The sequence below is a fragment of the Pimephales promelas genome, chromosome 8 (genome assembly GCF_988280905.1).
Source record: "Pimephales promelas chromosome 8, fPimPro1.hap1.1, whole genome shotgun sequence".
Classification (NCBI taxonomy): domain Eukaryota; kingdom Metazoa; phylum Chordata; class Actinopteri; order Cypriniformes; family Leuciscidae; genus Pimephales; species Pimephales promelas.
The window spans coordinates 9,731,585-9,746,226 of NC_142776.1; the positions used below are offsets into that span (position 1 = coordinate 9,731,585).

General features: G+C 38.3%; 1 protein-coding gene across 10 annotated transcripts in view; it reads right to left on the bottom strand.

Moving 5' to 3' along the window:
• inpp4ab (inositol polyphosphate-4-phosphatase type I Ab) overlaps nucleotides 1–14,642 on the bottom strand; it is a 62,134-nt gene that overhangs the window by 26,147 nt on the left and 21,345 nt on the right. For all 10 annotated transcript variants that reach the window (XM_039667978.2, XM_039667986.2, XM_039667977.2 and 7 more), the window contains exons 2-11: nucleotides 10,365–10,553; nucleotides 10,191–10,235; nucleotides 9,620–9,738; nucleotides 6,955–7,071; nucleotides 6,774–6,853; nucleotides 6,514–6,625; nucleotides 5,464–5,554; nucleotides 4,481–4,628; nucleotides 4,250–4,380; nucleotides 1,662–1,766 (exon numbers count right to left, since the gene is read on the bottom strand). In XM_039667978.2, coding sequence (XP_039523912.2) covers nucleotides 1,662–1,766; nucleotides 4,250–4,380; nucleotides 4,481–4,628; nucleotides 5,464–5,554; nucleotides 6,514–6,625; nucleotides 6,774–6,853; nucleotides 6,955–7,071; nucleotides 9,620–9,738; nucleotides 10,191–10,235; nucleotides 10,365–10,449 — 1,033 coding nt within the window. In that variant the 5' untranslated portion in view covers nucleotides 10,450–10,553. The remainder of the gene's footprint in view (nucleotides 1–1,661; nucleotides 1,767–4,249; nucleotides 4,381–4,480; nucleotides 4,629–5,463; nucleotides 5,555–6,513; nucleotides 6,626–6,773; nucleotides 6,854–6,954; nucleotides 7,072–9,619; nucleotides 9,739–10,190; nucleotides 10,236–10,364; nucleotides 10,554–14,642) is intronic.

The following is a 14,642-nucleotide window of genomic DNA, read 5'->3' on the forward strand; positions in this document are numbered from 1 at the left end:
TTTCTCCATATAATGGACTTCAGTGGGAACCAAACGGTTCAAGGTCCAAAAGACAGTTTCAGTACAAACTGCAAACTGTTCTAAGAGCTTTAAACAAGCGAAACGATCACTCATAAAAAATAAATAAATAACAAAGTTTAAGTTTTATAAGCTCAAATGCTCGCCTTGCTCTGTTCTGTGACGAACGTTTGTGACTCTCCTGTTTGAACTCGTTCATCAAAATGAATGAATCTTTTTCCGAGTCAATTAGTTCATTCAACGAACAAAAAGAACGAATTGACTCGAAACAAGATTTGTTCATTTTGATGATAAGACCCTTATTCATCGTCTGGAATCGTTTAAAGCCCTTTGAACAGTTTGCAGTTTGTACTGAAAGTGTCTTTTGGACCTTGAACCGTTTGGTTCCCACTGAAGTGCATTATATGGAGAAAAATGCTGGAATGTTTTCATCAAAAACCTTCATTTCTTTTCGACTGAAGAAAGAAAGACATGGATATCTTGGATGACATGTGGGTGAGTAAATTATCAGCAAAAGTTTTTTGAAAAGTGAACTACTCCTTTAATAATGATTATATTTTTTTTCTAGCTTTACTCAAAACAGATGAAATGCTACAATTCTCTTTCTAAACATTTTTTTAAGAGTCACACTATAGCCTGGGAAGTATAATTTCAAGACTGGGGGTCAAAACTGAAAGAGTTTGTCTTTATTTTGAGTGCATGACAACTGCATGAGAGACTATTTACATGTGCTAAGTGCTCTAAATATATACACCTACTGCCTTCTAGGATTTACAAAGTGAAGAGCACATACACCAGACTGGACAGGAATATACACTCACCTAAAGGATTATTAGGAACACCATACTAATACTGTGTTTGACCCTCTTTCACCTTCAGAACTGCCTTAATTCTACGTGGCATTGATTCAACAAGGTGCTGAAAGCATTCTTTAGGCCTATATTGATAGCATAGCATCTTGCAGTTGATGGAGATTTGTGGGATGCACATCCAGGGCATGAAGCTCCCATTCCACCACATCCCAAAGCTGCTCTATTGGGTTGATATCTGGTGACTGTGGGGGCCATTTTAGTACGGTGAACTCATTGTCATGTTCCAGAAACCATGATGGATCCATTTTCTCATTCTGTTTATACCAAATTCTGACTCTACCATCTGAATGTCTCAACAGAAATCGAGACTCTTCAGACCAGACAACATTTTTCCAGTCTTCAACTGTCCAATTTTGGTTAGCTCTTGCAAATTGTAGCCTCTTTTTTACATTTGTAGTGGAGATGAGTGGTACCCGTTGGGGTCTTCTGCTGTTGTAGCCCATTCGCCTCAAGGTTGTGAGCGTTGTGGCTTCACAAGTGCTTTGCTGTATACCTCGGTTGTAACGAGAGGTTATTTCAGTCAAAGTTGCTCTTCTATCAGCTTGAATCAGTCGGCCCATTCTCCTCTGACCTCTAGCATAAACAAGGCATTTTCGCCCACAGGACTGCAACATACTGGATGTTTTTCCCTTTTAATCCTGGTGTTCCTAATAATCCTTTAGGTGAGTGTATAGAGCAGTAACAAAAACCTTTTAAATGAAGGGAAACAAAGAAAAGAGGAATGGGATGACTAATAAAATAAGTACACAGAATGAAAGAAAGAGATCTAACCACAGCCAGACTCATCCTGAACCCTCATTCTTTGCACATGGAGGTTGGTGGGCATAAATTCCAACTTCCTTTCTGCTTTCAAATTACTGGCTTTAAATGAAGGACCTGTAAGAGACATACAGATAGAAAATAAATCTCTTGATACCCCTCAATCATTCATATAGGGTAGACATGACTACTATTATTAGTCTTCCAGGTCACATGATGACCCAGAATTCTATGAAAGATTCTCCAGTTTAACCCTTTAAAGCGTTGTAAAATGTTTAATACTTGAATTTCTAAGGCCTCAACATGATTAACTGCTTAAAAACCTGCTTAAATGCCTTCTGTCGCCTGTTTGATAGTTGATACCTTTAAGATAGTAAAAGGGCTTTTAGTAACATTCTAAAAATGTCTTGGCACACGTGAAATCTTTATAAAATTTGTGTAAAATAAATGCATGAACAAAATGTTATATTGTAAGTTACATTTGAAGATGAACTGGACTGAATCAACATAGGTTTACTTGATTATCATTACATCATTTAGAAAAATCGGTAACACTTTATAATAACTAGACGCTAATAATCATTAGTTAAGCATGAGTAAACCATTAATTCATCATTCATAAAGCATTAATAGACATTAATAAGCAGTTCATAAATACAGCTATAAATGCTTTCTTCTTGATTTAAAAGCATATCTATAATTTGTTTAATAATTGTATTTTCATCCTTTATTAATGATCAATTTATCATTTCTAAATGAAGAATTGCATTTTTTATGAGCCAGTTATTTAAGAGTTTTCAGTGGTTCATACGATTACTTAGAGCGAGTAAGTGAATGATTAATAAACTATTTAAATGTACATTCATACATCTTATTATTCAGACATATAGTGATGGTTACTTAATGTGTTAATAAATGCTTTATTAACATGTATTAATGCTGTAATTAAGGGTTAATTTGGGTAGTTATAAAGCATTTAGTAGTGGTCAGTTAACTATGTTCGTGAGCTCATCTAAAGTGAGGACTAGTCATACCTTGTAAAGCATTTTTAAAGGCTGTTAAATATTTCTATGTTCTGTATCACTGCGTTGTGTTTGTTACATTTTACTGTTTAGAAGATTGACAAGTCTTTAAATCACCTTTATAAATGCTTTACAAAGCATGAATAGTCCTCACTTTAGATGAGCTCACAAAAATAGTCAACTAACCACTACTAAATGCTTTATAACTACCTGTATTTACTACATTTACTTACACTTTCCAAGTGATCTTATGAATGACTGACAACTCTTAAACAACTGGTTTGTAAATAATGCTATACTTCATTTAGAAATTATTAATTGATCATTAACAAAGTATGAAAATACACTCATTAAACGCATCATAGATATGCTTATAAATCAAGAAAAAAACATGTATAGCTGTATTTATAAACTGCATATTAATGTCTATTAATGTTTTATAAATGATGAATTAACTGTTTACTCATGCTTAACTAATGATTAATAGTGTGCAGTTATTATAAAGTGTTACCGAAAAATCTTGTTAAAATGTTAGTATCAACTATGATACAACAGGCTTTTGAGGAATGTTTATTTGTACATCCCATAATCATTATTGTATTGCATAGCATTAGGAGGTTTCCCATATTTTCCCATAACACTTTAGTTTAGGGTCCAATTCTAACTACATTTATTTTTTTGAAATGGTCAAATGCTACTTTATTTACAAATTTTAAATTACATTTTGAATCCCAGACTCTCAGACCCCGTTTACACCTGGTATTAAAATGCGATCTGTATCCAGATAAGTTATCCGGATAATAAGTACTGATTCCATTTACACCTGGCCACATAAATGTGTTTTTGCAAAACGGATATAAATCCGATCTTCACCTCCTGCGTTATATGCAGATTTATTGGATTGCACGCCACCAAAAGCAACAGATCTGAGCGGCATTTTATTGATCATCAGCTAATTTCCAAATCAGAGACATCAATAAGAGAGAGTGGCAACAGGCCTGGTAAGATAATTTCGTTTCTTTACTTGAAGATGTGTTAACTGCGTCTGTGACTTACTTTCACTTTTATTTGCGATGTTTGCACGTTGAATAGACGCTCAGCTGCTCATCTGCGGTGATGCGTGTCGCGTGTCGCATCTGACTAGGCTATAACATGACATATAGCCTATATAACACGCTCTCACTCGTTTATTTTTTAGCATTTTTGGGAGGAGTAAAATATACATATGTGGTTTCAACAACCAGATTGCGTTTACACCTAGTAAAGATCCAGACACAATGCGAGCCAGACTACCTCCAGATGTGGTCAGGCAGATCCGATCACGATCCGATCACAACGCGTTTACACCTTGCATTAACATGCGTTTTTTATTATCCGGATAACTTATCTGGATACAGATCGTATTTGAATACCAGGTGTAAACGGGGTCTCAATGTGGTCTCACATCTTTTGACCCCACTGTATCATCATATGTTTCTTTTGAACATCTCACATGTGCTAAAGTACTGAACGTCTGAAAGTCCTGAAATAAAGTAATAAAACAGGAACATCTCCAACAATCTCAAAGTGCAAACTGACCTTTGTAGTCCTGCAAGTCTGTGATTGTCTCCTGATAGGTCAGAAGGATGCTCTGGTACTGCGTTACGATTTGCCGCCGGAGATTCTCCCAACATGGAGATAATTCCCCCAACTCCTCCAGCTCACATACTCTACGAGCATCAAAACACACAATCATGTAAAGAACAGCTCTTTTATACACACCATTAAAAAGGTCAAAATGTGCATGCTGTCTGAGGTTATGATGTACACCTGGAGGAATCCTCTTCCAGTAAGAGTTTGACGAACTGTCGTGGTATGTTAAGTGACAGGACGCTCTCAGCCATCTGTTCCAGGATTCGTAAATGATTCCCATCAGTGGTTGGAAAACGGTACATGCGTGACATGGTGCCACCAAACACTGAGATACAAAAACAAGATTAAACCATAAAGAGAAATAAATTGTGCAAGGCTGTAGCATTAAAACTGAATTTATCAGCATTATGATATTATGACCAGGCCCTGGATTTCACTTCTGTCAATAAAAATTCAACTAAGAGCCCTTGATCTTGGGAAAAGCACTATTACAACAACAAAAAAAAAAAATTACCATTAGTTATTCTTAGTACCAGCAATGTTTCAGTCAATATTTCCCATAGACCCATTAAGCAACATGTATCCAGTGATGGTCTCTGCTTTTCAAGAGTGGGCAAGATGTCACTTATCACTTCCCAGACAGCAAACTGACAGTGAATCAACGTGGAAACGACGTCTCTCATGACATTGAAACAACGTTGATTTTGCTCATCGAATTAACGTTGAACCAACGTCAGACACGGCATTCTTCAAAGCTAAATGAAAATCGAAAATTGGTTTGCTTTCATAACGTTGAAACAATGCGTTGATTTCAAGTTGATTTTCCGTTAGTTTTGAAAGAATGACGGGTCTGACGTTGGTTCAACGTTAATTCGATGAGCAAAACAATGTTAGATCAACGTTGTTTCGATGTCATATTTCCACGTTGATTCAATGTCAGTTTGCTATCTGGGTTGTTAAGGCAAAATATGTATTAAGGTTCTAACAATAGATCCTGAGCGTCCACCCCATCCCCCGGTGTTGTCGTTAATACCGGTGTTGCCGCAAGTTTATTTAAAGGTGTGAAAATGTACTCACTGTGACGTCCTAAATTTCCGTCACAATGAATAATTTATAGTGTGTGAAAAATAAGCCATTCTTCTAAGGAACGATATTCTTACCGGATCGTAGAAAGGAGTCTTTCCACAGAGAGGCGTATTTCACTCGGACTCCCACAGATTCTGTCAGACTCTCATCCACGGGGAGGACTGTCTGCAGCAATGGCAGACGAATGAACGAAAACACTCACATCAGAATAAGTAAACTAGTATCCACAAGTTTCCTACGCCCCATGAGGCCTTGCGTCAAAAGTGGGCGCGACTTCCGGTTGGAAGTAAACAAAGCGCGATTTGACATGCTTGACACTCGTTCATTCAACAGTTGACAGTCATTCAAGTTATAGCGATCCAAACTAGCTAACGATGTGGGAACACAACCTCAACGAAATTAAAAAGGGTGAAATAACAGTACCTTTACCCTCCGCAGTAGCTGATTGGGAGTATTATAATAACATTATTAATAATCAATACTCATCAAGGCATGGTGACAGACAGTTGTGCGAGCTGACAAACAATTACAATTAAAAAATACACACTTAGTCATTGTGCTTTGGAGTTTATTCAAAATTATAAATGAATGTGCTGCTTGAATACATTAACTGGCACATTTGGTATTCTGTCAACACAGGCTTTGATCCTGAGTTTAGGTGTAACATCAGTAGCGAACAGCCAAACACATGCTGATAGAGTTTATAGAACATTAAGAATTTAAACAAATGTACACAGGAAGATTCGTCGTCTTTTGGGAGGTGATGGAAACTACAGTCGTTGGCAGGATCACTCTGATTTCGTTTTCAGCTTATGTTCAAAACAATCCCGTTTAAGCCACTAAATTAGTTTAGTCCGGCTATACATACAACCGCGAACAGCACATGTTGTCCCTGAGCTCCGTAACGACATCTCTCATAAAGATTTGCGTCTTTAAATAGTAAAATAATTCTCCGAAAAACAGCTAGCCTCTTCGCTAACTAACACACAAAATACCATTGGAATGCTACTTCCGCCGCGTCACCGGAAGTTTCACCCACTTTATTTTTTACAGGAGCGCCCCTCGGAAACTTGTGGATACAAACATGCTAATAGTTGGGTCATTAAGGGCATAGTCACGCTCACCCTGCCATTGATGGTGTCTTGCAGATGTTTGATCGGTGTATGCTGATCTCTCTTCTCCTCTAGCTGCCAGGCAATGACTGTAATACTACCCACATGCTTGTTTTCTGCTGACCTGAGGAAAAGGGATAACAATGCCGATACGTTCAAACTGCATATGCTTGCGGCCGTTTTCAGCAATAATGTAGACTTTTCATGATACACCAGTTAGGAGATCATTCAAGCAAACTATCTAGACTTCTAAAAAAGATGGATTGGATCACCTGAGAGGCAAGTTAAATCTGTGGTTCTTTTCCAGCAGAAGGTCCTTTACTGGGAACATCGCTGAGCCAAGAAGGTACATCTGGAAAGAAAAGAAAAACAGAAAGCGGCATAGTCTGAGCTGTTTTTTTTTTTTTTAATATCAGAGACCTTCTGATTTGATATGCGTGGTATGTATCTCACCGTTCCTTGTGAGCGATCTTTTACATCGTACACGGAGAGCTTGACCTGTGTGTGCTGGTTAATGTAGGAGTCTTGGAAGAAAGCCACACTGCTGAGGAACATGGGACTATTTGTGCCCTGCAAAACAGAGGTCAAACCATTTGTTTTGGTTAGTCATCCAAATCAGTCCACATTGTTCCATAAATGGCAGAAAATTAACAACCATCTTGGGTGATCATAAGTGTTTCTAAGGCTGGATAAAAATATATTTGTTTTATTTAATTGAGACCTTCGTTTGAACTTGATAATTCCTAAAATTAACTTTATTTAAATTAAAGGAGTAGTTTACTTTCCAAAAAACTTATAAGCTCAAATGCTCGCCTTGCTTTGTACTGCGATGCACATTCTTGACTCTCCTGTTCGAACTCGTTCAAAATCAAAATGAATGAATTTTTTCCGAGTCAGTTAGTTCGTTTCGTTGAATGAACCAATTGACTCGAAACAAGATTTGTTCATTTTGATGAACGAGTTCGAACAGGAGAGTCACGAACGTGTGTCACAGAACAGAGCAAGGCGAGCATTTGAACTTATAAAACTTAAACTTTTTTTTAAATGAGCGATCGCTTCGCTTGATAAGACCATTATTCATCGTCTGGAATCGTTTTAAACCCTTTGAACAGTTGACGTTTGTACTGAAAGTGTCTTTTGGCCCTTAAACCGTTTGGTTTCCACTGAAGTGCATTATATGGAGAAAAATGCTGGAATGTTTTCATCAAAAACCTTCATTTCTTTTTGACTGAAGAAAGAAAGACATGGACATCTTGGATGACATGGGGGTGAGTAAATTATCAGCAAAAGTTTTTTCAAAAGTGAACTACTCCTTTAACTGTTATTCTATGCCTAGTTTCCTCTACAGCATTTCGGCATCGCCCATAATATTTGCAACCAGAGTATCTTGTCAAATAGAATCAGGAAATTAGCTTGATGCTCTGCCCTTTTTTACACCCCAGAAAAAGTTTCACAAATATGATTAAATGGTGGATAACAATAGAGTCATATATCTACAAAAAAGAAAGGAAAAAAGCACACTCTGAAATGTCCTGTAAAATCCATACTCGCAGAGTCAATGTTTAAAATCCGTTCAGCACAATCCTCTTGTTCATTAACATTGTCAGGGTCTGAATAGGGCTCGAAATGGTTTGAAATTGACACCATCATTAATATTTACATCTGAGTAGAGTTTGCAGTTATGAAGGGGGCGTGACATTTCCCAAACATGCGCTAAGCGCTGTCAATCACAACACACTGGGCCAGTTAACCAATCACAGCACATTTCTTATTTCGGCACGTATGACACGTTCAAACTAAGGGCTGCACGATATTGAAAAAAAAAGTACATTGCGATTTATATTGCAATATAAAAACAATTTCACCAGATGATTTGAATAGCTCTATTTGAAAATAATTAATCATTTAAGAATAATTGGGGTGATTGTGTAGGGGAGTGTATCTGTGTAGAAAATAACAAATTACAAGCATAGATAAATACAATAGAAGATACAACTGAATTTAGCAGTGATATGTTTTTCAGGTAAATCTATCAGTATTCAGGTACAGAAATTGATTAATCAAATGTAAAATAACAGTCTTCACTGTATAAATAAAATATAATTAATTGATTAATACAATGCATCTTTGTTAAAGTTACAAAAGCCATTTTCTCTTTCTTTGTTTGATTAAGATTGGTGACAAACAGCTGTGGTTATAGAAGGCTGCTGTCCCTTTAAGACGAATGCACGAACTAATATAAATGACTTTCTTTCTCAATAGTTACAACACAGAAATAACCGACTGTGTTTACGAGGATACTCGACGAGCCGGGCAGTTTGACTTCATTTTGTGGACATGTGTCCGTATAAGCTCAAAAGAAAGAGAGAGAGAGAGAGAGAGAGAGAGAGAACAATTCGGTGTTCAAGTGCTATCAGCATGAATGTGTGTGTGCACGTCCCGTACGGATCAGGGATCAACTATCATGATCCCTATAGCCTACTTGACATCGTACATCATTCTGGGATGTGACTATCGCAGATGCGCATATCACGATATCGATGACGATAAAACAATCTATCGTGCATCCCTAGTTCAAACAGACTGGGGAGGGAGAAGCTGTAATAATTTAAAATGAACAACCGACCATGAAAACATATTCTAGTAGTTATACCCCAAAAACAAGGGGGTCTAAACTGTTTTGTGATCACTGAAAGAAAATTCAGCGTTATAAACCAGGTGTTACCATCAGGTAAACCATCTGTCTCAGCTGACCACTTATGATTAGATGATATAAGACAGATATTAACAGGATAGTTCACCCAAAAAGGAAAATTCTGTCACACTCAAGTTGTTTCAAACCTGTATGAATGTATTTGTTCTGCTGAACATAAAAGAAGATATTTTGAAGAATATGGGTAACAAAACAGTTGATGGAGTCCATACTATACTATGAAATACCTTCCCCTCCATACTATGAAAGTCAATGGGGCCCATCAACTGTTTGGTTACTAAAATTACTCAAAATATCCTCTTTTGTGTTCTGTAGAAGAAAGAAATTTCTGGGTGAACTATCCCTTTAATAACCGGTGGGAATAGTTTGGGTTTAGGGTAAAAGGAACATTTGAGTCCATCTCACCTCAATGATCTCTGTCTGTGCATGCTTGGTCCAGAAAGCCTGAGGAGGTGTGGTACAGCTCACAGCAACAAAACAGTTGGGTTTTCGGTCCAGAGATGGTGTGGTCAGCTCACTGCAGACTACAAAACCACATCCAAATGCATTTATGCTGAGGGTCATAACAGATTTTCCAGAAGAAGCATAGATTTTCCACAAGAAGCATTGTATATATGAATGAGCTACAGTGCACCTCAGGTGTTATTTGCTAAGACGTGCTGATTCTCTGAGATATAATCAGACCTCCCCTGTTAAACCACATTATTTACAACTGATGAGAGATAGAGGCAGTCATTTAATCCAAACGCAGCTGCTTAAGCGGTTATCTACACGTAAGCATACAGTAGGACACAGAGCCCTCACAGAAATATTTACACTCCAGTTCAGTGTCATTTTCAGTCAGAACTGATTGTCATCTGAACCCTTATATCCCCATCAATCTTGGCTACTAATGGAGAACAGGTCATTTCTGGTGCCATTTCTGCCGGTTTTAGAAAATTTTGAGTGTGTGATCATTAAAAAAACCAAGACTGACCAAGACTGAACTCTAGTACTGGCTCATCTGGATCTTGACTGTTTCCTACAAAGAGGAGAAAGAGAGAGACTGTATATAATTCACATGGAAAGTAAAATGCAATAGAACAATCAAAATGCAAAAGTGAAATATAAGAGAACATCAAAACACAAGTTCATGGGTAGTACTGTATACCTTCCAATGCTAGTCCAAGCATCTCTGAAGAAAGCTCTAATGTATTCGCCCTGTACACTGACCATGGCCGTTCCCTCCGTGACATTGTGGTAGAATGTTTGTGTGTGTGTTGACGCTAGAGTAACAGGAGTGGTGGAAATCCACACACAGCCAGGCACACTCCTGTGTGGCCGTTTCCTCCTCTGTTATCTGAGAGAGAGAGAAAAACAAATCAGTTTTTTTTTCCAGATATGGTGGAAACACATAAACTTTGGAGTAACTTGCATATATATTTTTCTTATGGGCACTACTGGAGTGTTCTAGAGTACAATAAAAGCTTTCAGAAGTTAAATAGAAACAATCCTTGTGTGGCTTTCTGCGACATCAATTTTGAATCATCAGAATCGATTATTGATCGTAAGTTTAGTTTAGTGTGCGCTACTGTAATGGGCTGTGGTTGAAGCAGAGATGAGGCAGGATCCAAATGCAGCACACACTTTATTTAACAGACTACAAACTATACAGACTGGATAAAGGACTCAGGAACAGGATTCAAGAACAGGAACAACCAACACTAGCGTTAAAGGGATAGTTCACTTTGAAATTAATTTTTAATATGTTTTAGCTTACCTCAAGGGCATCCAAGATGTAGGTGTCTTTGTTTCAACAGTATTTTCAATTTTGACATTTTTTGGTCAAACCGTTCTTGCCTGTCAGTCATATAATGCAGGTATGGGGGTCCGCCTCAAAGAGCATGCACAGAGAAGTCAAAATTAAACATGATTTAATGACTCGTGAATGTAAGCACACACTGATGGCCTAAGACACGAAACGAGCGGTTTGTGTGAGAAAACGAACAGTATTTATATAGTTTTTGCCTCTTGTTAACAGCCGTCGAACTGATCTGAATCACATGTCCAACTGAACCGAACTGAACCGTCCAACGTTAACTTACGCCGGAAGTGATCTCTCGCGTGTCCACATCACGCATTGTTTACACGGAGATTTCGGAAGTTTATTTAGATGTATAGAAATCATCTTCCATTGGGATTTCCAGTATCTAAATATGTTTAGCGAAAGGTAAACCTTCTGAAATCTCAGTGTAAACAATGCGTGACGTAGACGCACGAGAGATCCCTTCCGACAGTTCACTTGGAGACGGTTCAGTTTGGTTAAGTTGGACATCTGATTCAGATTCAGTTCGATGATTCAGTTCGACGGCTGTTAACAAGAGGTAAAAACAATATAAATACTGTTCGTTTTCTCACACGAACCGCTCGTTTCGTGTCTTAGGCCATCAGTGTGTACTTACATTCACGAGTCATTAAATCATGTTTAATTTTGACTTCTCTGTGCATGCTCTTTGAGGTGGACCCCCTAAACTTGCATTATATGACTTACAGACAACACCGGTTTGACCGAAAAATGTCAAAATTTAAAATACTGTGGAAACAAAGACACCTACATGTTGGATGCCCTTGAGGTAAGCTAAAACATATCAAAAATTAATTTCAAAGTGAACTATCCCTTTAACGGTCAAACATTAAACAAGAACTCACAAAGACAAGGCTGAAACACAGGGCTTAAAGGGGCGATGATTGCGATTTCACTTTTTTCATTTTAAATGTGTAATGTTACTGTTGGTGCATGAACAGTAGGGGTGTGCAAAGCAGCCGGTATTTGTATCTGTATTTGTATTTGTTCATGGGGGAAAAGTATTTGTATTTGTATTTGTATTCGAGTAAAATTCAAAATAGGCATAAAAAATCTTTAATTTACTTTATAGTGTATGGATTCTTTAATTATAACCATTATAATAATTATGGATATGCAATATTGGTTGATGTTTTTCTATAAATCCAGCAATGAACATGTAACAAGAAAAGTAATTGAAAAGAAAATAACAGTCAGCCATTAGGCTTCCTCATGAACCATGGTTAAACCAACAACTAATGAAATAAAATTGTGAACATTATGAACCCCAACACCACGGTGGAGGACGCTGAACAGACAGAATAAGTAAGGGATAATGTATAGCGAGGAGATTGATTATGAGCCCGATGCGAAGCCCGAAGCCCAAATAAATCAATTATTTGACTCAAAATATGGATATAAAAAGAAGTTTATTGATTTAAAAAACGATTGTATCGCTTACGCTAAAAAAGAAAAATAGTCCGTTCTGTCTCTACGTTTAGAATCCATGGCAACGCTCTGTTTTTCATGGCAACGGTGTGTTATACTTATTATAAGCAGCGGCCTGTTATAACAGACTGCATTCTACATTAGAATTCAACCAAGCCATATAAGAAACAAATAATTACCGTTACCGAGCTAACAGAGCTATACGTAAAAGCGAACATGAGAGCACCCGTCTGCAGACGTCAATAATGGAATATACTCCCGATCAAACTCCACTTCCCGAAAGTTATAAACTGCCTCTGGAACCTTGTTAAGGTACAAACATCTATTAAACAAAAATAGTGATGCAGTTAAGTGTTTTTTCGCTCAGCCGAGCCCTCTCTGTTGCTGTGTGGAGCAGCCTGTGTCAGTCACCTCTTCCTGAACGTCACTCACTCAACTCGCGCACTGCGGTCTCGTGAGGAACGCAGCTTTTTGATATAAAGTATTTCTTGTTCCCGAATACAAATATTTTTTCAAGTATTTGTTCGGAATAAGTATTCGTAAAAAAAACATTATTTGTGCCTTTCCGAATACCGTATTCGGATTCGGCTCCACCCCTAATGAACAGTATCTGCAAAGTTGCAGCGCTAAAAGTTCAGTGTAAGCAGAGATATCGTCTTTTAAAAATCAGGAAGTATATTGCCTACAAAAACGACTCGATTGGGACTACAGCTGGGTTTTAGACGTCACTAACCCATACATTTGCATCAACCCCTCCCTCCGGAAAATGCAAAAAGGGCATGTGCATATTTCTGCGGCTCGTCGAGTGTGTTGTGTTCACACAACTGTCAGGTCTTCTGTGTTCGAGCTTCCCATGGACGCTGTACTTCGTCAACAATGGATACAATTTATGTTTGATTATGTTCCTGAAAATGACGATCGTAATGTAGCTCTCTGTGCTGCGCATTTTACGGAAGACAGCTTCCAAAATCTCCACGAGTTCAATGCCGGATTCAACAAGAAACTGTTACTAAAACATGAAGCACTTCCAACTTTAAAGCCAGAGGCAGCAGTTGTTGGGCCACAACCTGTAAGTAGGCTAAGACTTAATCATTTTAAATGTATTTGCATGTAGAATTTCAGACGTAGCCTTGTGTTTTATTTTTCTCAAATGCCAGAGCTGTCTTTATAGCCACTAGCCTACTAGTTATGCTATTTTGTGTCTATGACAAACGCATACAAACATTATGGACCTGAATTTTGTATAAGTACTAACATATTTTTCATATGCTTTATGACGTTATTTTCGATTTGATTAAGAACGCAAACTAATGCCAACGCTGTTTGAGTGTAACATTAGTAGCCAGTCAGTTGCTATTGTTGCCAGTCAGATGCTTTTGTGTTAAACAAACATGTATAAAGTTAAAAAATCATTCAGAAACGTTTAGTAAGAGTCGTGTGTGGTGAGGTTTTCTGATTCTGCCTCAAACTACTACTGTAGTTTCGACATGAATGGACCGGAGTGCAGGCACGTTTCGCCCATAAAGGTAATGGGCGTTAACCTTCGGGACAACGTGAGCGACAGTTTAGCCAATTACCACACACTGGCCCAAACTAACCAATCTGAGCCCACTGCCTGTTTCTGAGGGAGCAGTTTCATAGAATCAGGAAGTCAACCAGTCGTTCGAGGACAGAGGAGAGCGCAGCTTACAATAAAGGTGAAGTTTATGAAAAATAAGACTTTAAAAAAGAAAAAACATGACTAAATGTTATATTGCACCCCATAAACACAATCATGCAAAGTGGGTGGGCAGGGCATGCCTTGAGCTTGGTAAGACAAGGCGATAGCATCCACTATCCAGTGGGCCATCCTCTGCTTGGAGACAGCCTTTCCCTTCTGCTGGCCTCCGTAACAGACAAAGAGCTGGTCCGAGGTCCTGATGCTTTGAGTTCTGTCCGCGTACATACGCAGAGCGTGAACGGGACAGAGCAAAGCCAGGGCTGGGTCTGCCTCCTCCAAGGGCAGCGCTTGCAGGTTCACTACCTGGTCTCTAAAGGGAGTGGTAGGTCCCTTGAGCACATAGCCAGGCCGGGGTCTTAATACCACGTGGCTGTCACCCGGCCCGAACTCTTGGCACGATTCGTCGACCGGAAATGCGTGCAGTTCTCCTACCCTCT